At 45.5% G+C, this 25,004-nt stretch overlaps 1 protein-coding gene across 1 annotated transcript in view; it reads right to left on the reverse strand.

The window, feature by feature from the left end:
- The window catches only part of ABCC9 (ATP binding cassette subfamily C member 9), a 210,267-nt gene that overhangs the window by 168,932 nt on the left and 16,331 nt on the right, over positions 1–25,004 (reverse strand). Inside the window, exons 2-4 of the mRNA XM_082254775.1 lie at positions 12,917–13,067; positions 5,973–6,114; positions 5,346–5,467 (exon numbers count right to left, since the gene is read on the reverse strand). Of these exons, the coding sequence (XP_082110901.1) occupies positions 5,346–5,467; positions 5,973–6,114; positions 12,917–13,061 (409 nt within the window). The 5' untranslated portion in view covers positions 13,062–13,067. The remainder of the gene's footprint in view (positions 1–5,345; positions 5,468–5,972; positions 6,115–12,916; positions 13,068–25,004) is intronic.

Genomic DNA, 25,004 nt, shown 5'->3' on the forward strand with positions numbered 1-25,004 from the left:
TGCTTACAACTTCTGGTCACCAAATGTCCTTTATCAGTCTTATACTTCTACAGGCGGTTTGTCTCCTGTCGGCAGTCACTGCTGCCCCCTTCTCGCCTCCGGAACCCTCCTTTTGGAGACTTCCCGAGGTGACTCCATTCCCTCTGAGCGGATGGACTCCCTCTCCTCAGATGATCTACTGTTTGATCTCACGATTTTATTGCTGTCTCAACGCATTTCTTCGTCCCCTCTACCCCCTTCCTTTCTCCCTTCACTGTCCTCCTCCCCCCTGCCCCCCTTCCTTTCCTCCCCCCCCCTACTCGCCCGGGGGGGCACAGTTGATGTACACATGATCGCCATTTTTTGCTCCTCTCCCCTTGCCTCACGATGGCCTGCTTGAATATCTTGTCCCTGAATGTTCAGGGCCTCAACTCCCCACAAAAACGCCGCAAAGCCTTTCGTTCCCTAGCCTCACTTGACGTACATGTTGCGTGCCTCCAGGAAACCCATTTTTCCACCTTGCATACACCTAAATATCTAACGGCCTCTTACCCTCAGTTTTTCACGGCCTCGGCTACTGTAAAGAAAAGGGGGGTTCTCATTGCGTTCCACCGTAAGGCTCCATTCATACCCCACTCCACTGTAGCAGACCCTGAGGGCAGGTACTTGATACTCACTGGCTCATTGTTAGACATGGAAGTCACACTAGCATCCTACTACGCACCAAATTCGAAACCCCTCTCCTTCTCACACTTTCTGCAGATAGTTGAACAACATAAAAAGGGAACAGTCGTCCTTTGTGGTGACTCTAATCAGGTCTTGTATCCTTTTCTAGACAAGTCCCCGGTCTCTCTTTCTCAGCCTACGCAGAGGCTTTCCTTCCAACACCTTCTCCAAACGCATTCTCTAGTAGACACCTGGCGTGAACTTAACCCGAGTAAGCGTCAGTACACCCATTATTCTCATCCACACAAAGTATCCTCACGCATAGACCATATCTTCACCTCTTCTACCAATTCCATGGTCCGATCATAACGCAGTGATCTCCACCTTTGATTCCCTGGTCCCCAAGCAACACACCTTCTCTTGGTGCTTAAACAACTCCCTCCTGGCCCATCCCTCACATAAAGTCGAAGTGGCAGCAGCCATTAAAGAATATATTTCTCACAACGACACAACTGATGTCACTCCTCTCACACTATGGGAAGCCCATAAATCGGTGCTTCGTGGCACCCTCATTGGTCTAGCCTCGCGTCGCAAGAAAGAGCGCCAGCTTCTCTACCGTACCCTTGATTCCACCTTCGCTTTAGCTCACGAGCGCTTCCAAGCGGACCCAACCCCAGCAAATAAGATTGCCCTTGACAAAGCAACACTGGAACTGGACCTTTTTCTCACAGAATCCGCTGAAAAGCAGCTCAGGCGTTCCCAACACCAGTTCTACACTAAAGCTAATAAACCCGACACCTTCTTAGCACTCTCGCTCTGCAACGCCAATGTTGTTCGGAAACCGATCCGACTAAAAACATCCACCACGACTTACACTAGTAACCCACTTAAGATTCTGGAGACCTTCCGTTTACACCTCTCGAAACTTTATTCCCCTCCACCACCTCCGCCTGACTCCCAGATCACCGACTTCTTTTCTGACCTCACCTTGCCTTCACTGTCTGCCTCTCAACGAGAAGATTTGGATAGACCCATATCTGACCTCGAAATCCGCATTGCCATCAAGTCTCTCAAACTCAACAAGAGACCCGGGCCCGACGGCTTCACGGCCTCTTACTACAAGTACTTTTCTGACCTCCTGTCCCCCAGGCTTTCTAAAGCCTATAACTCCTTGCTTACAGGCCACTCTCTCAGTCCCGACTCATTGAAAGCAGCTATCTCCATGATACCCAAACCACAAACTGACGACTCCTCTTGGACTAACTACCGCCCGATCTCCCTCCTTAACATAGACATAAAGATTATGGCCAAAATACTGTCAGCCCGTCTTAATCTCGTCATAGGCTCCTTGATCCATAGAGACCAGACTGGTTTCATCCCTTGTCGTCAAACGGGAGACAACGTACGCTGGGCTATTCATCTTGCCTACCAGGCCCGCCGTCGCCACATCCCTGCGTGCTTTGTCTCCCTTGATATTCGGAAAGCCTTTGACACTTTATCATGGACCTACCTACAATCGGTACTACGAATCTGGGGTTTCGGCCCCCATTTCCTATCCTGGATCTCGTCATTATATTCTACCCCCTCTGCCTTTATTCGCTATGCAGGCTTCCAGTCCTCTACCTTCTCCGTAGGCTGTGGCACTAGACAGGGCTGCCCCTTATCCCCTCTCCTTTTTGCACTTGCAATTGAGCCGCTTGCCCATAAGATCCGTTCCAACCAGAATATAAAAGGAATTGAACTAGGTGGTCACCATCATAAATTATGCTTATTCGCAGACGACATCCTTCTATTCCTCACCTCCCCACTCACCTCTGCTCCCAATCTCCTAGCTATTTTGCAACAATTTGCCCATATCTCTGGCTTGGTTGTCAACACCCACAAATCCAAAGCACTCAATATTTCCCTGCCTGCGCCCCTCCTCACACAACTACAATCGGTGCTCCCCTTCTCCTGGGCCACTCACCACATTCCCTATCTAGGAGTAAAGCTCACGGCTGACCCTCTTGACCTCTATGCAGCTAACTATCCTCCTATGCTACAACACCTAACTAAGCTTATGCAAACTTGGTCCTCACTTCCCTTAGCTTGGATGGGTCGCATCACGGTTGTTAAAATGGCCTTGCTGCCCAAAATATTGTACCTTTTTCGGGTTCTGCCCTTACATGTCCCCTCCTTCTACCTGCGTCAGCTCCAAAGCTGGACCTTCTCCTACGTCTGGGGTAAAATTAGACCCAGGGTATCCAGACAGATTCTTCACCTCCACAAACTGCAGGGTGGGCTGGGTCTCCCCCACTTCGCCAAATATTACCAGGCAGCCCAACTAGCCCAACTGACCAAATGGCATGCTACTCAGGAAATTCCCCTATGGGTGGCCCTTGAAGCGGTCGAATGTGATCCTTTATCGGTGGCCAACCTACTGTGGTTAAAATCCTCTGACCGCAGATCGATTACCAACCCCATTCTACGCCATTCCCTGCACCTTTGGGACACCCTAAAGTTCAAGTACAAGCTTCAGTCGCCCCATAACCCGCTTCTCTCCTACCTCCACAACCCATCCTTCCCCCCAGCTTGGGAATCCCCATCCTCTTTTCAACGTTGGTCGGCAGCTGGCCTCCTCCGGGCCCACTCCTTGATCGTTTTCGATGCATTTAAATCCTTCCCGACTCTCCAAGACTCACACCAACTCCCCAATTCTGAGATCTTCCACTACCTACAAATTAAACACTTCTTATCCCGCTGCATACGTACAGACACATCTTTACCCACCTTGACCTCATTTGAACACGTTTGTCTCCATGACCCACACACCCGAGGTCTAATATCCCTCCTTCACTCTAAACTTTCTTAACCCCTAACCCGAGCTCTCCCAGCATATCCGTCCAAATGGGAACGGGACTTGGGCATTACACTTGAGCCTACAGACTGGTCCAAGATCTGGCAGACGACAAAGACAGCCTCCCAAAATATTGTGGCTTCCGAAACCAACTATAAGGTGCTTATGCGTTGTGCCAGCTCGTATTGCTAAATTCCACCCCTCATACTCTCAGGACTGTTTCCGAGACTGTCAGGATGCGGGCACTCATATGCATATCTGGTGGTCCTGCCCCGTGGTCCAACGATTTTGGAAGGCTATCTTTCGCATTCTCTCCACCCTCATGGACACACACATCGACCCTGACCCCTGTCTCGCCCTCTTGAACATGAAATCAGCTGACATTTCCAGGCGGCAGCACAAATTGCTCCTACAAGTCACGACAGCGGCTAAACAAACAATAGCTAAAGCTTGGAAAACCCCCCATCTATCTATTCCCGAAGTGAAACACAGAATCACTAATGCCATGATTCATGCGAAAATTGAAGTGGTCCTGCTGGACAGGGTCGAAAAGTTTGACAAACTATGGCAACCATGGGTAGACCACTTTCTCCCTCCGAACTTTGATAGCACTCTCTTATTGCCCTAAACGGCATCTTCGCGATGCTTGTATCCACCAGTAGTTACCCTGCTCCCCCCCGGCAACCCCCCTCCTCCCCCCCACTTTCTCCCCTTCCACCCTCCTCCTTTCCCCCCATTCCTTTCTTCTTCCTCCCCCCCCCCTGTTTTGTCCCCCCGTCTCCCCCCTTCCTCCCTATTCTTACCCCTCTTATGATCATATCCCGCCATATGTACAATACTCTGTCTCGTACTCTTCCCCACTGTGGTTACTTCTCTCCACATTCCCTACACAAATCATTTCACCATTCTGCAACAGTCTACATCTTGTTTGACCTAATGCCAAGGACTCCTGACCTAACCAGGCCTCCTTTCTTCCTCTGAGCCTTGTATTGCGACCTCCGAAAACGATACTTTCATGCATGCTATATGACCCACTGAAGGCGCAGTCGCGTGCGGGCACAGCAAGTTCCCTTTTAGGGGTGCCTGGGTATTGGCTGTGCTGGATGGATCTCCCTTCTGGGGTCGTCGCCCACTTGGCTCCTGAACATGTCTGTTAACCTGGTTTGCTTTGTTACTATCTCCGGTTTACTGTTGCTACCTGTTTTGCAAATGTAACCTCTCCTGCTCTGATTGTACATGTTGCGTTGTATTTACTTCTGTTTTTTCAATAAACTATTTGAACAAGAAAAAAAAAAGAAGAGAAAGTAAAGGAGAGAAGAGGCAGTGGATAGGAAGAGTTAGCAGACACTTCAGTATCTACAGTATAACCTGATATGCAAAAGAAAGTTTTGGCTTAATTTCCAAATATTGACCACACATGTTACAATCTCCCTCATATTTACTAGGTGTGTTTACAGAAGGCCAGTTCATCGATTGTACAAGGCCAAGACTACTCCAAATAGCTCAGAGACTGGACTCAATCCAAACATTTATGACTCTCCTCGAGCGACTGGTGTGATAGATCGTATTTCATTTGGGCATTGAGAAATCCCATTTTGGGAACATGGTAGAAAAAACTGTAACATTACCTCTTAGTGGCATGTCAGGTACTACAAGTGTAGGAGAGGAGAGGAGAGGAGAGGGGAGGCCAGAACAGAAGTCAGTCTTTACTTACAAGTTCCCAGTGCCTGCATCGGCTGCCTTCCTGCACCTTACTAATCTCTGCACCCTCTAATCACCTGCACTTCACAACAACCTTTGTTAATATGCATTGCATGGCCTGTCCCTTGCAATCCACAGATTTCCTACAGTGGCTTCTACTTACCTAACAGAAGCTTGGGGAAGTTGGAGGTCTCAATATTGTGATAATAGATGATGGATGTGGTTGCTGCGATGAATCCCACAGTGGCTGGCATGAAGAGGTGTAGGTGCATCGACTCCATTTTCCTGCAAGGAAGATTTTATGAAGCTGTGTATTTAATGGGTCTCAGGGATCACAAACACATTTGTAGTAAATATACGTATTTTATATAAACTGAGAAAACTAAGCTGTCACAAATCATCTGAAAACTAAAATTAAGCTCACAGTAGGAGTAGCTGTCCTTTAAGCTGATGGGCAGAAGGTGGGAATGGGCAGAAGGTGGGAATAGGCAGAAGGTGGGAGTGGGCATGGGTGGGCTTATAGGAAAGAAAAAGCTCCGGATGTGGCTTTGTACACAGGAGGCTGAGCAGTAGAACAAAAGCTGCAGAACTGCAGATGCTAAAGAGTGTTGTCACCCTGCTAATACTATACAGCCATATAGCAAAGTGGGGGAGGAACATTACACATCCTATTTGTGCATAGTAGGGACAGTTTTTTTACACCTGGCATGAGTTGTGCATTGGCTGAATAAAAGAAATCCCAAGTAGGACACTCTCCACAATGCCGGGTATGGGTATGGTGTGTACTCACGAGTCTGAGACGATTCCTTCCGCGATTTCGCACACGTGGACAAAGAGGAGAATGAAGGTCAGAATCCATCGCAGGTTGTGTCCTGGAAAATGCAGCCAAGTGTTGTGATGGATTTGAACCTTGGAGCTCTGACTTCCCCAACCTGAGAAAATCCAGAAACATCAATCCAAGAGATACCCCAAAAAAAAACAACACTGATCCACATACGCCATCTCAATAACAACCCACACTGCACTTCACTTCTGACATTGGAGTATCCTGCCCATTCCTGGTCTTCCAAAACCCCATACCACTCGACAATAACCCTGCTTTAACCCTAAACTTCTCTATGAAGGCCCTTTACTTCTTAATACTGACCCTATACAGTTATCTTCTGACCTTACACAGAGGCTAAACTTCTCTACTTTATACCTCTCTATACATGGCCAATACCTCTCAGTACAGACCTTATACCTCTACCCTGGCCGTATACCTCACTACGTTGACCTTTTACTGACCCTATACCTCTCTTCTTTGTCCCTTTACCTCTAAACTGACCCTATACCTCTTTGTTTTGTCCCAATAACTGTTTGTACGGACCCTACACTGCTGTATTCTTTCCAAATACTTCTCTGTACGACCCAATACCAGTGCCATCTTAAGAGCCTTATAGGCCCCTGGGCAATGCAGTGCACTGAGGCCCCCTGCCTACACAATCACCCACGAGAATACACATTACAGGGAACACTATATACTACAAGAGAGTACAACTACTACCTGGAGTATATACCTTACTATATACATATTACAGGGAACACTATATACTACAAGAGTCTCTTGTAGTATATAGGATTCCCTGTAATATGTATATAGTAAGGTATATCCTCCAGGTAGTTGTCTCTTGTAGTATATATTGGTCCCTGTAATATGTATATAGTAGGGTATATACTCCAGGTAGTAGTTGTACTCTCTTGTAGTATATAGTGTTCCCTGTAATATGTATATAGACTATATACACATTACAGGGAACACTATATACTACAAGAGAGTACAACTACTACCTGGAGGATATATACCTTACTATATACATATTACAGGGACCAATATATACTACAAGAGAGTACAACTACCTGGAGTATATACCTTACTATATACATATTACAGGGAACACTATATACTACAAGAGTCTCTTGTAGTATATAGTGTTCCATGTAATATGTATATAGTAAGGTATATCCTCCAGGTAGTTGTCTCTTGTAGTATATATTGGTCCCTGTAATATGTATATAGTAAGGTATATACTCCAGGTAGTAGTTGTACTCTCTTGTAGTATATAGTGTTCCCTGTAATGTGTATATAGACTATATACACATTACAGGGAACACTATACTACAAGAGAGTACAACTACTACCTGGAGGATATATACCTTACTATATACATATTACAGGGACCAATATATAGTAAGGTATATCCTCCAGGACAGGTAGTTGTCTGTCTCTTGTGTCATCGATTCGATCATCATCATGCCATCATTGCCATGAGAGAGTTAAAAAAAGAATATCATTTAATCAATCAGCCTGGCAGCCTTACCTTTACAATGGCTGCACATGGGAGGAGGTGGGTGGAGGCGGAGGCAGGGCCAGCCTTCTAGGGTCGAGACGGAGGAGAGGAGGATGAGCCGACGAGGAGGAGGATCCTCCTCCGAGTCCTCCGCTGCGGGGCTGTGCATCATGGGTCTGCTCTGCTAATGTCACTGGTTGCTAGATGCCAATCGGTCTGGCCTTAGCAACCAGTTTGCACTGCAGTGCAGACTCGAGCCACGGTGGGGGGGGGGGCCCGGGCCGGCGGACAACGGAACGGGGGGGCCCTAGACCACCAGGGACATGCCACCATCCATGTGGGGCCCCTTGGCAAGTGGGGCCCCTGGGCAACCGCCGGGCATGCCCAGTGGAAAAGACGGCCCTGCCCAATACCTCTACATTAACCCTATAATTCTTTACTCTAACCCTATACTGACCCTTCACGTCTCTACTCTGTCCCTATACAACTTTTCTTGTCTGTATATCTCTACAACAACCCTTTACCCCTATGTTCTTTATCAATACATCTCTGTAATGCCCCTATCTGTCTACCCTGACAGTTCACTGAACCTATAACTCTCTACACTGCCCTTATACCACTCTACGTTGTCCCTATACCTCTCTATACTGTCCTAATACCTCTCTTTTCCAACCTTATGCCTCTATGTTTACACTATACCTCTCAATCCTCAGCCTTTGGTGATTCTCTCTATGTTCCTATATCTTTACACTGACCCTATACCTCTCTATTTTGTTCCAATACCACTCTATACTGACTCTATTTCTACACTGACCCTATATCTATCTACTCTGGCCCTACATTGATCCTTCACTAACCCTGTGCCTATACCTCTATTCTGACCACACAGTATATATATTCCGTCCCAATATCTCTCTATATTGACCTTATGGGGTTGCTTTACTAAAGGAAAATCAACAGTTCACTTTGCAAGGGAAGTTGCACTTTGCAAAATAATTTTCACCAGAGCTTAGTGGATGAAGTAAAGAGCTGCTGGCTTTCATCATCCAATCATGTGCAAGCAAAAATGCTATTTTTTTTTTGTTTTATTTTCCCTGCAAGTGATCAAGTATTCTTTGCTAAGTGAAATGTTGCCACATTCACTAAGCTCTGGGGAAAATTCTCTTGTAAAGTGCAACTTCCCTTGCAAAATGAACAGACTATTTTCCTTTAGTAAAATAAACCCCTATACCTCTACTTTGTCTTTATACCTCTACATTTACCCTATACCTCTCTAAATTTACTTTTGGGGTTTATTTTTCTAAAGGCAAATAGGCTGTAGACTTTGCAAAGTGCAGTTGCCACAGAGCTTAGTAAATGAGGTAAAGCTTCAATCCGTAAAGAATACAAAGGAAAAAAAAAATGCATTTTTGCTTGCACATGATTGGATGATGGAAACCAGCAGAGCTTCTGCTCAATTACTAAGCTCCGGAGCAATTGCTCTTGCAGAGTGCAACTGCACTTTGCAAAGTGCACAGTTTAGTTGCCTTCAGTAAATCAACCCTTTTACCTTTCTACACAGAAAGCCTATGGGGTTGATTTACTAAAGGCAAATAAATAGACTGTGCCCTTTGCAAAGTACACAGTTTATTTGCCTTTAGTAAATCAACCCATATACCTCTATAATGTCTATATACTTCTCTTTATCAACCATTTTCTCCTCTATACTGACATTTTATCTCTCTGTACTGGCTCTTTGCCTTTCTACACAGACCCTACACCTATTATTCTCAGCCTCTGTATTGACTCTAAATTTTTAACTGACTCTATACTTCTCCTTTCTTGTTTCATAAAACAGAAGCAGGGGGTCACTTGTTTCATTCTTTGAAAAAGTGCTTTTTAAAGCGGAGTTCCGGGCACAGATCTCATTTTTTAATGAACATACCCCCGGGACAGTCAGGGCTAGCACATTCCACAATGGCTAGCCTCTGATCTGTCCCGGTTCGCACTTACCTTTTACAAGAAATACTTACTTTGAAAATTTCTTCCACAGCGTTTCCATCTCTCTTGTGGGCAGCTGAAGCCGGCGCGGTCCTCTTCTGTGTCTTCTTCCGCGTCTTCTTCTCCCAGAATGCGCCGCACCGGCCCCTCTCGTCACTTCCGGCGCGGCGCCGCATTCCTAAACAGCTTCTGGGCATGCCCAGAAGCTGTTTAGCAGGGGAATGCGGCGTCGCCCGGAAGTGACGTGTGGGGCCGGTGCCGTCGCATTGATTCCTGGGAGCGATGACGTTCAGCTCCCAGGAATCATCGCGAGGCAGGAAGTGACGGGGTGAGCCTCGGCGCTGGAGGAGGAAGTACCCTGAGGTGAGTATTTACGATCTTCGATTACAAGGTGAGTATACAAAAAAAAAAAAAAATAACTATCCAATTCCTTTTCAGGTTATGTGTAGCTAGCGGAGGGGCACAAAAAAAAAAATACAGATTTTGTGCCCGGAACTCCGCTTTAATACATAATATGTCAGAGGTCACCCTTGCTGCTGTTTAATTAAAGAAAGAAAAGTTGCTGCAGTCCAAAGTGCAGTGATTGATTCTATTTTCTGACCTACACTAAGGTGACCAGATTTTTAAATGAAATCAGGGACATATATATCTTTTTTTATTGGCAAATGGCACAGAACTGCATAATACATAGAGCACTGGGTACAGGACAACATAATACACAGAGCACTGGGCACAGGACTGCATAATACATAGAGCACTGGGCACAGGACTGCATAATACACAGAGCGCTGGGCACAGGACTACATTATACACAGAGCACTGGGCACAGGACTGCATAATACACAGAGCGCTGGGCACAGGACAATTTAATACACAGAGCGCTGGGTACAGGACTACATTATACACAGAGCACTGGGCGCAGGACTGCATAATACACAGAGCGCTTGGCACAGGACTACATAATACACGATCAGCTGGACCATCAGCTTCAGGCAACATGCTTTTAGTTATCATGGCTCACTCTTTGCTGCTATAACAGCTTCAACTCTTCTGGCTATCCACAAGGTTTAGGAGTGTGTCTATGGGAATGTTTGACCATTCTTCCAGAAGCAGATTTGTGAGGTCAAGCACTGATGTTGGATGAGACGGCCTGGCTGGCAGTCTCTGCTATAATTCATCTATGAAACAGGTGTTCTATCAGGTTGAGGTCTGGAATCTGTGTAGGCCAGTCAAGTTCCTCCACCCCAAACTCACTCATCCATGTCTTTTTTTATTGTCAAATGGCACAGAACTGCATAATACATAGAGCACTGGGCACAGGACTGCATAATACACAGAGCGCTGGGCACAGGACAACATAATACACAGAGCGCTGGGCTAAGGACAACATAATACACAGAGCGCTGGGTACAGGACAACATAATACACAGAGCACTGGGCACAGGACTACATTATACACAGAGCACTGGGCACAGGACTGCATAATACACAGAGCGCTGGGCACAGGACAACATAATACACAGAGCACTGGGTACAGGACTACATTATACACAGAGCACTGGGCACAGGACTGCATAATACACAGAGTGCTGGGCACAGGACTGCATAATACAAAGAGCACTGGGCATAGGACTGCATAATACACAGAGCGCTGGGCATTGGACTACATAATACACAGAGCACTGGGCACAGGACTACATAATACACAGAGCACTGGGCACAGGTCTAGAATCTGTGTAGGCCAGTCAAGTTACTCCACACCAAACTCACTCATCCATGTCTTTTTTTATTGGCAAATGGCACAGAACTGCATAATACATAGAGCACTGGGCACTGCATAATACACAGAGCGCTGGGCACAGGACTACATAATACACAGAGCGCTGGGTACAGGACAACATAATACACAGAGCGCTGGGTACAGGACAACATAATACACAGAGCACTGGGCACAAGACTACATTATACACAGAGCACTGGGCACAGGACTGCATAATACACAGAGCGCTGGGCACAGGACAACATAATACACAGAGCACTGGGTACAGGACTACATTATACACAGAGCACTGGGCACAGGACTGCATAATACACAGAGCACTGGGCACAGGACTACATAATACACAGAGTGCTGGGCACAGGACTGCATAATACACAGCGCACTGGGCACAGGACAGCATAATACACAGCGCACTGGGCACAGGACAGCATAATACACAGAGCGCTGGGCACAGGACTGCATAATACACATTGTGCTGGGCACAGGACTGCATAATACACAAAGCACTGGGCACAGGACTGCATAATACACAGAGCGCTGGGCATTGGACTACATAATACACAGAGCACTGGGCACAGGACTACATAATATGCAGGAGCGTGTCAGGCATAGAGTACAGGGTTCAGAGGTTTACTATGCACTTCTGCCCCCACATCCATAGCTCACCTCTGCACCCTTCTCTCACAGATTATCTCTGCAACCACCTCTTAGCCCTTATCCCACAACAGCTAAACTCTCTATCTCTCCATGCAGCTGCATCAGCTCTACCCTTGCTCCCCCACTCACCTGTGATAAAACAGACCCCCCCCCCCCCTTTGCTCCCTTCCCGGTCTTAGCCCTTTACACAGTCAACGTTTGGCTCTGCCTCTCCTCCACTGAACAGCAGCAGGAGGGGCAGTGAGATCGTCCAGCAGAGGGCATCTGCATCTGAGCCACCAGGCTGTTTCTCAGCCAGCATGGGATGCCCTGTCTACATTAATCTGGCCCTGATTTAGGGGACAGACTTGGCCCGGGGACAGTGTTCTCAATCCGGGGACTGTCCCTGGGAAAAGGGGATGTCTGGTCACCCTAACCTACACTTGAGCTTATTCTGATCTACGCTACACTTCTCTTTACTAAGCTCATACTACTCTATACGGACCTCCTACCTTTAACAGCTGACCACTACCGGCATACATACTTCACCCAATGCATGAGAATTTTATAAATAACTAATGAATAAATTAGCTCCCCTAATGTTTCTAGAACAGGGTTTCTCAACCAGGCTTCCGTGGAACCCTAGGGTTCCTCCTGAGGTTGATAGGGGTTCCTTGAGCGATGGGCAATTTCTGCCTCTCAGATAAGTTTCCAATGGCACCATTGCTCCTTTTAGCTCTCTGTAAGGGGTTAATTCTTCCCAATGATGACAAGTGTAAGGAGCATTCTTCCCACTGACTGTCACACTAATGTGTCATGAGTTGTAGATTTTGAATTTTTAGCAGGGGTTCCCTGAGATCAGAAATGTATGTCAAGGGTTCCTCTGTATTGAAAAGGTTGAGAAAGGCTGTTCTAGATGAGGATGCATGAGACCTAAACCAACCAATGAAGATTTATCATATACAGATATAATAGACATGGCTGCATATGGGAAAAAGTTTGACTCACCAATGAAGAGGATGGGAAAGGTGATGAAGAGCAGGAAGACATGGGGGACAAGGTTCAAAGCATCCAGGAAGCAGATATTGTTCAGGACCCCTCTATTCACATTGTACGAGGTATTTGTGTCGTTTCCACAGAAGAACAGGCTCATGTCTCCCTGAAAAACATGCAGAATGTAACCAGACTGGACAGAAGCACCAACTGCATGAGTTCCCTAAACAGCCCACTATTGCCCTCTGCAGGGCCCCTTTTGCATTTGGATACCCAATTTCTAGGGCAGAAAATCTAAAGTCACTTCTGGGGATGCCACATACCACACAGTAGGCTGCCTATAATACGAGGGTAGGTTATGTTCAGAAATCTGGGAAAGGTGGTGGACCAAACACAGGAGCAAGGGGACAAGGATTCTGAGTGATCTCCAAATATTATATAATTATTCTTCAAAAATAGATGAACAAATTGTTGTTATGTGTGGTGAAAAGTGATCCGCACTATTTAAAAGTGATCTAGTTGTAGAAACTAATCAAAAAAATCCTGTGTGTTATCAAATCCCCAAAATCGATAAGCAAAATTGTACTGTGTATGGTGTAGATGATCGGCGCTATTCCAAGATGATCTAATGGTAAAAATCTGTGGATCACTGTGAACAAGATGTAAAGCTCCAGATGTGAATAGATAGACAAAATCAATAAAGCAATAAACCGTGAAATGAATATATAATGAATATTGAATGTCCAAAAAAATTGTATAAAACAAGTCCCAAAAAAATCAACAATACAATCAATGGAGTGGATGAAACTGCTGGAATAAGACTATGTGAACAAAAACTAAACAAAGTCCCAAAATGCACAATCCTAAAAACGTGGATCCTATTGCTGTGAATGAATCTTCAATCAAATGTGTAAATCAATCAATCGTGGAGTATGCCGTTTAACAATCTAGATACCGATCCAATCTTAAACGAAAAGGTGTGTAGTGGCCGCTTACCTCTAGCACACACTACATGCACATGTGTGTAATCTCAAAATGAAGATTCTTTGCTCCCTAGCAGGCTTCCGACTACGATCCTCTCCGGCAGACCTGTGATGACAGATGACCGCAAACACGCTGATCTCCCGTGTGGTTTGGATCCTCCGGTGTGTGTGATACGATCATTCAAAGCAGTTCAGCCTCATGGGGGTATAAAATGAAACGCTCATGGTGCAGTAACTTCAATACCAGTTTAATTGAAAAAAGGATGCATTTACATCAGAATAAAATCAAGCAAACAAACAGAACGCTGAAAGCGATACAATGTAGATCTTCCGGTTCCGGCCGTGAACACGGAAGTGATGTCACCCGGCTCCTCCCGACGCATTGCGTCACTACGCACGTGACTTTATCAATAGACATCCCTTGATAAAGTCACGTGCGTAGTGACGCAACACGTCGGGAGGAGCCGGGTGACATCACTTCCGTGTTCACGGCCGGAACCGGAAGATCTACATTGTATCGCTTTCAGCGTTCTGTTTGTTTGCTTGATTTTATTCTCATGTAAGTGCATCCTTTTTTTTCAATTAAACTGGTATTGAAGTTACTGCACCATGAGCGTTTCATTTTATACCCCCATGAGGCTGAACTGCTTTGAATGATCGTATCACACACCGGAGGATCCAAACCACACGGGAGATCAGCGTGTTTGCGGTCATCTGTCATCACAGGTCTGCCGGAGAGGATCGTAGTCGGAAGCCTGCTAGGGAGCAAAGAATCTTCATTTTGAGATTACACACATGTGCATGTAGTGTGTGCTAGAGGTAAGCGGCCACTACACACCTTTTTGTTTAAGATTGGATCGGTATCTAGATTGTTAAACGGCATACTCCACGATTGATTGATTTACACATTTGATTGAAGATTCATTCACAGCAATAGGATCCACGTTTTTAGGATTGTGCATTTTGGGACTTTGTTTAGTTTTTGTTCACATAGTCTTATTCCAGCAGTTTCATCCACTCCATTGATTGTATTGTTGATTTTTTTGGGACTTGTTTTATACAATTTTTTTGGACATTCGATATTCATTATATATTCATTTCACGGTTTATTGCTTTATTGATTTCGTCTATCTATTCACATCTGGAGCTTTACATCTTGTTCACAGTGATCCACAGATTTTTACCATTAGATCATCTTGGAATAGCACCGATCATCTACACCATACACAGTACAATTTTGCTTATCGATTTTGGGGATTTGATAACACACAGGATTTTTTTGATTAGTTTCTACAACTAGATCACTTTTAAATAGTGTGGATCACTTTTCACCACACATAACAACAATTTGTTCATCTATTTTTGAAGAATAATTATATAATATTTGGAGATATACAATTGTCCACAGCGATTCACAGATGATTCGTTTTTTTATTTAATCACTTGGAATTAGCGCCGATCATACTTCACCATACATTTTACAATTCACGGTGGGGACACCGATTTAGATTGGCAGCTTTTTTGCTATACATTTTGTAGTATATATTATTTTCACATATATATTATTTTGTCGGCTTGAAATTGAACTCCTCAGGTAGCGCATTGATCCTCGTTTTATATCATTCTGAGTGATCATGTTCACAAGATTGCAGGAAAATTATTTTAAATGATAGAAAATTGTACATCGTAGATTGACACAATTGTTATAGGATTCAAAAAGTATAAATTGCAAAATAGTGTGTATAAATTACAAAAATGAAACAAAATAGAGTTTTCCTATGATTCATAACTAAAAAGCATGTTTGCTGAAGCTGATGGTCCGGCTGATCGCCAGAGACAAGTTCTACGAGTTAACAGTCTGAACAATTAACAGAAGTGTAAACATAGCGTTCCTGCCAGTAATCCACAGCTGACATGTCTTCCACCAATTATTACCGTTTAGGAAGTGGCAGACGATGAAAAGCTCAAATAGAACCGAACAACGCCAGACCGAGATTACTCCAAATCTGTAACTGTTTTAAATCAAGTGGACAAACTCAGAAGAACAAACCGCATTACTCAGTTTGTTGTCCTCAGTGAAATCTAAGTGGTAATAATGTGGTGAGTTACTGAGAATTTCCTATAATATCCCCGCAGAAAGTCTGGGGGAGCCACCTGTCACTTTTTTGACATATGGGCTACTGTAAAATGGTTGCCTTCTTCACTACTAGTTTTAAAGTGGACCGAACTTTTTTTAACATATTTCTGATATATAAACAAAAAAATTATATATATATATATATATATATATACACACACACTCTATATTACCAAAAGTATTGGGATGCCTGCCTCTACACTCACATGAGCTTTAATGGCATCCCAGTCTTAAGCCCCGTACACACGATCAGAGTATCGAACGATCTGTCGTACCTTTTTTTGTGGCATGCTAGTCTGATGTGGAAAGTGAAGAGGTTATTTTCATACGAATTTTCCCGTACGACAGAATTCTACTTCAGAAGTGACGTCATGTGTTGGATTGATTTGTATGTGTTCTTTCGTCTCTGAGCATGCCTAGTCTTGCTCTTAAGATTTTAAGAAATCAGTACTAATGAGATGAAAATCGGACGTTGTATTACGGACAACAAAAATTTTATAGCCTGCACATCAGGATTTTGTCAGCCGAAAAGTCGGAGTTGGCTGTCGAAAGCACCATACTAACAATCCGAAAATCGGCAGATCGGTCGTCGGACGAATTTTCCCTACAGATTTTCTTATCGTGTGTATGGGCCTTTAGTCTGTAGGGTTCAGTATTGAGTTGGCTCACTCTTTGCTGCTATAACAGCTTCAACTCTTCTGGGAAGGCTGTCCATAAGGTTTAGGAGCAGAGATGTATAGTAACTAAGTAGAACTACTTCACTACTGTACTTAAGTACCGAAAGGCGGTATCTGTACTTTCCTAGAGTATAATTTTTTTCTCCTACTTCCACTTTTACTTCACTACATTTTTTCAATGATTCCAATACTTCTACTCCGATATTTTTATTTTGTGCTGCATAGTTACTCGTTACAATTATAAAAATTACCACTGCCAGAACAGTAGATGGCAGGTTTCATGAAGCTCCAAACATGTATTATCAGCACATACGAAAATAAATGCTACTGTATGTATAAATAAAAGCTGCATTTGAAATAATAAAAAACAATATGATGTTCAAACTTTTGACTTCTTTCTTTAATAACTACATAACACAGTACTTGTACTTTTACTTTCAGTACTTGAGTAGCAAAATTTTTAAAAAAACTACTTGCAATACTTAAGTACAAAAAATGTTGAATACTTTAGTACTTCTACTCAAGTCACTTTTTGATCGCGCACTTCCACTTCTACTCAAGTCACTTTTTGATCGAGCACTTGTACTTTTACTCAAGTATGGGTTTTGAGTACTTTATACAACTCTGTTTAGGAGTGTGTTTATGGGAATGTTTGACCATTCTTCCAGAAGCACATTTGTGAGGTCAGGCACTGATGTTGGAGGAGACGGCCTGGCTGGCAGTCTCTGCTATAATTCATCTCAAAGGTGTTCTATCAGGTTGAGGTCTGGAATCTGTGCAGGCCAGTCAAGTTCCTCCACCCCAAACTCACTCATCCATGTCTTTATGGACCTTGCTTTGTGCACCACCAACGGACATCTTTGGTGGGGATTCCGATGTCACCATTCCAAGACACTTTTTTGACATATGGCCTACTATAAAATGGTTGCATCCTTCACTTCTAGTTTTAAAGTGGACCGGTCTTCAACTTTACAAGTTTGCATGAATACATTTCTGATACGTCACAATATACATGAACAGCATCATTTTTCAGAAAAGCTCCACCTTTTATTATTAAAAAGCTCTAGTCCAGTGACTTTGCCTAGGCCGAGATGATGTCATTAGTCTGCTGCAGGCAGGTGGGAGCATTTCTTCAGTCTCCTCTCCCCCAGTGATCAGACTGCAATATTGTAACTTTGTGAAAAGTTACGGGATGAGAGGCTGCAGCAAGGGCTGATCTGGGTCAGGCATTTGTAAACATAATAAATACAGACAAATGGCACCACACGTTGAATGACTCAGAGATCTTTGAGCTGGCATCTCAGTCCAGAAAGTAGGTGACCCTGCATGACACCTGAACAAAGATTGCAGGCAGTGATTAAAAATTGGGGGGAAAGGCTGCTCCCCTTTTTTTTTTTTTTCAACCATTTGCTCTATTCATGTCCTGGTGTCACAGGGAAAAAAGTGAGGGGGGGGGGGGATCTCCCCAATAAGCAGAAACAAAAACCCAATATGAATTGTAACTGCTCTCCCTTCTGGCCAACACTATAAAAATATATTTGTCTGGAGTTTGGTTTTGGTTTCCAGGAGCCTGTAGAGGGCGAGCGCGCGCCGTCGGAGGCACGCTCCCGCCTCCGCTCGTTCGCAGTGATCCCTGTGCGTGTGACCGGCGGCTCCGATGTCTGCTGGTCACTCGCGATCTCCCGCTGGAGAGGGAGAAGGGCAGGCGGCTGATGTAAACAAAGCCGCTTGTCATTCTCCCTGATGTAAGTGCAGAGACTATACGATCCAGCTATGTAGGATCGTATGTCTCTGTGGTTACATCACAAGCCATGCCCCCCCCCCCCCACAGTTAGAATCACACCCCTAGGGATACATTTAACCCACTGATCACCAATAAAGTTAACCCCTTCCCTGCCAGTGTCATTTTTACAGTTAACAGTGCATATTTATAGCACTGATTACTGTAGTAATGTCCCTGGTACTCCCAAAAGTGTCAAAAATGTCAGTCAGGGGTCCGATCTGTCCGCCGCAATGTCGCAGTCCCGCAAAAAAAAAAAAAAATCGCAGATCGCCGTCATTACTAGTTAAAAAAAAAAACAATAAAAATGACATTAATCTTTCCCATAGTTAGTAAACACAATAACTTTTGCGCAAACCAATCCAAAAACGCTTATTGCCAATTTTTCTTACCAAAAATATGTAGCAAAAAACAAATCGGCTTAAAATTTTTTTTTGAGAATTTCATATAAAAAAAATGTGGAAAATATTGTGATTTTTTTTCAAAATTGTCGCTCTTTTTTTGTTTATAGCGCAAAAAATAAAAATCGCACAGGTGATCAAATACCACCAAAAGAAAGCTCTGTTTTGGGAAAAAAAGGACATCAATTTCATTTGGGTACAGCGTTGCACGACCGCGCAATTGTCCGTTAAAGTCACGCAGTGCAGAATCGCAAAATAGGGCCTGGTCTTTGAGTAGCCAAATCCTCCGGGGCTTAAGTGGTTAAGAAAGCCCATAGAAGAAATTCATAGACTGCCATTGGAGGTCTCCCGAAAATGCTAGGTTCCTTGGCTGCTTCTGGGTTTGATACTTTCTAAGTCACTGGGGCAGAACAGGCATGCAACCTGTAAAGTTACAAATCCTGAACTGCTCACTTTTCCTGGTCACTGACAAAGAAAGCAATTAGAGTAATTTGAGGTAAAAAAGGAACAAAGGGATGTTTGTAGTATGCAAATAGTACCCACTAATGCTTTAAAAGCAGCAAAAATTGCCCCTTTGGTGCTACTATTTGCTGGAAGGACAGAGCCCCTGAAGATATACACTATATTGTCAAAAGTATTGGGACACCTGCCTTTACGTACCTGGACTTTAATGGCATCCCAGTCTTAGTCTGTGCAATCATGTTGGAACAGGAAGGAGCCACCCCCAAACTGTTTCCTCAAAGTTGGGAGCATGAAATTGTCCAAAATGTGTTAGTATGGTGACCCCTTAAGAGTTCCCTTCACTACAACTCAGGGGCCAAATCCAACCCCTGAAAAACAACCCCACACCATAGTCCCTCCTCCACCAAATGATTTGGGCCAGTGCACAAAGCAAGGTCCATAAAGACATGGATGAGCGAGTTTGGGGTGGAGGAACTTGACTGTCCTGCACAGAGTCCTGACCTCAACCCGATAGGAACACCTTTGGGATGAATTCAAGCACTGACTGCGACCCAGGCCTTCTTGCCCAACATCAGTACCTGACCTCCCAAATGAATTGTCAAACTTTCCCAGAGACACACTCCTAAACCCTTATGGATAGCCTTCCCAGAAGAGTTGAAGCTGTTCAACATAAGATGGCCTAGGCTATAAGAAGAGTGCCACGAACCTGGAAACTGAGCTGCAGCATGGTGGCCAAGGCCATACAGAGGTTTAACAGCCCAGGTTCAACTCTGAACATACCTCGCCATGGTCAAGCAAAGAAGTTGAGTGCATGTGCTCAGAGTCATATCCAGAGGTTGTCTTTGAGAAATAGACATATGAGTGCTGCCAGCATTGCTGCAGAGGTTAAAGGGGTGGGGGGTCAGCCTGTCAGTGCTCAGACCATACACCGCACACTGCATCAAATTAGTCTGTATGGCTGTCATCCCAGAAAGAAGCCCCTTCTAAAGTTGAAGATTGTTTTTCTTAGTGTTCATATACTACGCATATCCCTATGTTCCTAATTTATACAATAATTAAAATGAGATATACACTATATTACCAAAAGTATTGGGACGCCTGCCTTTACACGCACATGAACTTTAATGGCATCCCAGTCTTGGTCCGTAGGGTTCACTATTGGGTTGGCCCACCCTTTGCAGCTATAACATCTTCAACTCTTCTGGGAAGGCTGTCCACAAGGTTTAGGAGTGTGTTTAAGGGAATGTTTTACCATTCTTCCAGAGTCCAGACCTCAACCTAATAGAACACCTTTGGGATAGCCCATGCCGTTTCTTCAGAGCCCTGTGCCGTGGCCGGCGGCTCCCGTGCGCATGCGCAGGAGTGACGGCACGCGGCTCCGGCCAGTAATACAGCTGGAGTCTGCAGACCCTGAAAGAAGACGGGAGAAGATAGATATGGTCGGCAGTGGGGACATCGTGGACTTCGTTGCAGGTAAGTGTCATATAATGTGCTAGTATGAGATGCATACTAGCACATTATGCATTTACTTTGCAGGGAAAAAAAAAAAAGGAAGAGTTTACTTCCTCTTTAAGTACAATAACAAAAATGTCTCCAGACAGTGAGGAGTGTAGAGATGCCAAACAGGAAGGAGTTAAAGCTAAAAGTCCCCCCCATCCCTGCAACAAAGAAAAATCTATTAGAGCTGCACTCAAGGACAATGTGTATCAATAAAAAAATATATTATCTGTTATAAAAGTGTCAGGCCCCCCCACCCCCTTCTCCCCCAGAGGGCGATCTGTCCTGTGCCCGCTCTAAAAGACCCCCCATCCCCTGTGTTTGTCGCTTTAATTGCTGGAATCAGCCATTTGTAATGTGGCAATCCAGTACTAAAAAAACAAAAAAATATCGCTCATCTTATCACAGAACAGAAAGTTCATTTCATTCAGGGCTGCCAGAAATGTTCTGCACATAAACTGAAACATGAATATTGTGACAATCCCTCAGCCATGGACAAACATTGTAACAACTGGTAACCTAATGAGAGCCAAAAGGCCATTAACCATTAACATGTCACATAGCTAATGGTGGATGCACCTAACATTGTTTCTAGTTCAAACTAATTAAAATAGCAATAATTATTAGTGATCCAACCAAAATGATTAAAATAGAGATGAAGGGCTAATGGTATTTTATATACATGTAGCAGGATTCCCAGCCGTTTTGCTGGATATGGGTCCGTCAGGGTTACCGCTAGCAACAGCAGCACAATTAGACATATTCTCCAAGTGTGAGCACTGAGACAAGAATCAGTCCAGTATCTTTGTTTTTTTTTGGTTTATTGAGAACTTGGATGGGAGAAGGGATGAGTGGGATCAGGGGTGGACTGACAACTCATGGGGCCCCCGGGCAATCAGAGATCATGGGGCCCCCTGTGTCCACACTCAAGCCAAACAAAGCCCCATCTACAAATTGCAGCTCAGCCACATAGAGTGGGCATTTAAATATCTACCACAGCATAGCCTGCATGGAAGGTCCTGGCTTCTTTCTGTAGTGTGTAGCCTCTCATGGGGCCCCATACTGACCCTGGGCCCTCGGGCAGTGCCCTAATCCCCAAATGGTTAGTCCGCCCCTGAGTGGGATACTCTTCTGGCTCAACTATGCACAATATTAGGGGGACAGCTGAAGAAATGCCTGCTGACGCTGACTTGACGCTGGCTGAATGCCGGTTGGCGCTAATGAAAGGTGACTTGCGGTCTGTTAGCACTGACTCCTGTAACTTTCCTGTGGCACAAAGTCCTTGTAGAAGCTCCCTTAACACTTTCCTTTGAGGTAGCTACTTGTACATCTGCTGCAACGTTTAACACTTCAGGGCCCACACCGGCACCCTCTTTACAGACACTTCTCTTCAGGGCTTAGACTCTGGCACCCCCTTTCTAAGCCCTCTCTACTGGTTGGCTCCTGGATCACTCTGACCTTCTAGAGTGGTCACCTATCATAGGCAGACCCCGGGGCAGTTTTCAGTACTCACGACACTGCTTGACTGCTGAGAAGCATAGGCTCATTTATGAGCAGCTAATAAACCAATACCCAGTGGCGTACCTAGAGCATTTGGCACCCGGGGCGGATCCTATATCTGGCACCCCCCCCCCCCAACTTTAAAATGTAAAAACACCCACAAAAAAATTGTAATGTGTTCAAGAATATTTTTTGCACAAATTTCACAGCCCCCCCCATCACAGTGCCCCTTGCAGTCTGCCCTCCGTCTCTCTAATCACAGTTCCCCCTTTTGCACTTTCTGCCTCCCCTGCACAGCCCTACCTTCAGCATAAATAGATAGCTAATATTATTACCAATGTGTTTAAGTTTGAGTAAGAGATTGGAGACTTGCTAAAGGAGATATTCAGAGACTGCAGACATGATACAGGAGATGGTCAGAGACTAAGGGCATGATACAGGAGATGCTCAGAGACTGCAGACATGATACAGGAAATGGTCAGAGACTGCAGACATGATACAGGAGATGGTCAGAGACTGCAGACATGATACAGGAGATGGTCAGAGACTGAAGACATGATACAGGAGATGATCAGAGACTGCAGACATGATACAGGAGATGGTCAGAGACTAAGGGCATGATACAGGAGATGGTCAGAGACTGAAGACATGATACAAGAGATGGTCAGAGACTGAGGACATGATACAGGAGACGGTCAGAGACTGCAGACATGATACAAGAGATGGTCAGAGACTGAGGACATGATACAGTAGATGGTCAGAGACTGAGGACATGATACAGGAGATGGTCAGAGACTGAGGACATGATACAGTAGATGGTCAGAGACTGAGGACATGATACAAGAGATGGTCAGAGACTGCAGACATGATACAGTAGATGGTCAGAGACTGAGGACATGATACAGGAGATGGTCAGAGACTGCAGACATGATACAGTAGATGGTCAGAGACTGAGGACATGATACAGTAGATGGTCAGAGACTGAGGACATGATACAGGAGATGGTCAGAGACTGCAGACATGATACAGTAGATGGTCAGAGACTGAGTACATGATACAGTAGATGGTCAGAGACTGAGGACATGATACAGGAGATGGTCAGAGACTGAGGACATGATACAGTAGATGGTCAGAGACTGAGGACATGATACAGTAGATGGTCAGAGACTGAGGACATGATACAGTAGATGGTCAGAGACTGAGGACATGATACAGGAGATGGTCAGAGACTGCAGACATGATACAGTAGATGGTCAGAGACTACAGACATGATACAAGAGATGCTCAGAAACCGAGGACATGATAGAAGATAGAAGAGCACTAGGGGGGCCAGAGAGCACAGACGAAGCAGAGAGCACTGGAGGAGCTGAAGGGCCACGGTGGGGGGGGGGGCTGGAGAGAATTAAGAGGGGGTTTGGAAAGCATTGTAGGGGGGTTGGAAGGTGCAGGGGGTGGAGAGCACTGGGGGGGACAGGGAGCACTTGGGGGGCGAGCAGGGAAAACCAGGGGGGTGGAGAGCACTGGGAGGGGGGGGACAGGGAGCACTTGGGGGGGTGGGCAGGGAAAATCAGGAGGTTGGAGAGCACTGGGGGGGACAGGGAGAACTTGGGGGGGGGGTAGGCAGGGAAAATCAGGGGGGGGGTGGGCAGGGAAAATCAGGGGGGTGGAGAGCACTGGGGGGGGACAGGGAGCACTTGGGGGCCGGGCAGGGAAAACCAGGGGGGTGGAGAGCTCTGGGGGGGACAGGGAGCACTTGGGGGGCGGGAGAAAGCACTGTGGGGAGCTGAAGAGCATGGGGGGGGGCTAAAGAACAGGGGGGGTCTAGTGCACTGGGGGGGGGCTAAGAGCACCGAGGAGGGGAGATTAGGAGCACTGGAGGGGGGCCAGCAAAAGAAGTTGTATAGGAGGGGGATGGGGCAGCTGCATATAGATGAATTGATCTTTCCCTATTCTTCCTGCAGGAGGGAGAGGAGGAGAATCAGTTATTCAGCAGGCAGCTGCAGGAAGAATAGAGAAAGATGAATTCCTCTATATGCAGCAGCCCCATCCCCCTCCTATCCAGCACACACACCTGGGCAATGGGCACTCACCGTCTTCCCGCCGAGGCTCCGCCCCTTCTTCCCACCAAGGCTCCGCCTCCTTATTCCCGCCGCGGCTCCGCCCCCTTATTGCAGCCGAGGCTCCGCCCCCGTATTCCCGCCGCGGCTCCGCCCCCCCGCTAGCAGCACGGACTGAAGGAGCTGCCACTGCAGCTGCCTTCACACTGCGGGATCTGTCTGAACACACCGGGCAGGACACCGGCTGACACCCCCCAGAGCGTGGCACCCGGGGCGGGCCGCCCCCCCGCCCCCCCCCATTGGTACGCCACTGCCAATACCTTGCCCCCCAAAAAGACACAGAAGCTGATTAAGTTGGAAATAGGGCAAGGCCACAGCTTTATTGAACTTTGCAAAAGTAACAACTTTCCAAATGTACCAAACAGTGCCAGTCACGGTTATACTGTGAGCACCCAACAATGCCAGTCACAGTTCTACCGTGAGCACCCATAAAACATAAACTTACACAGTCTAAGAGGCCTGTCCTTACCATCAGTGCCAGACAGACATTAGACTGACCCCATAAAGCAACATCAATTGCTGGCAAGGTCAAAACCGCCAATAAAGCTG

Source organism: Pelophylax lessonae (genome assembly GCF_965119305.1).
Source record: "Pelophylax lessonae genome assembly, chromosome: 4".
NCBI lineage: Eukaryota > Metazoa > Chordata > Amphibia > Anura > Ranidae > Pelophylax > Pelophylax lessonae.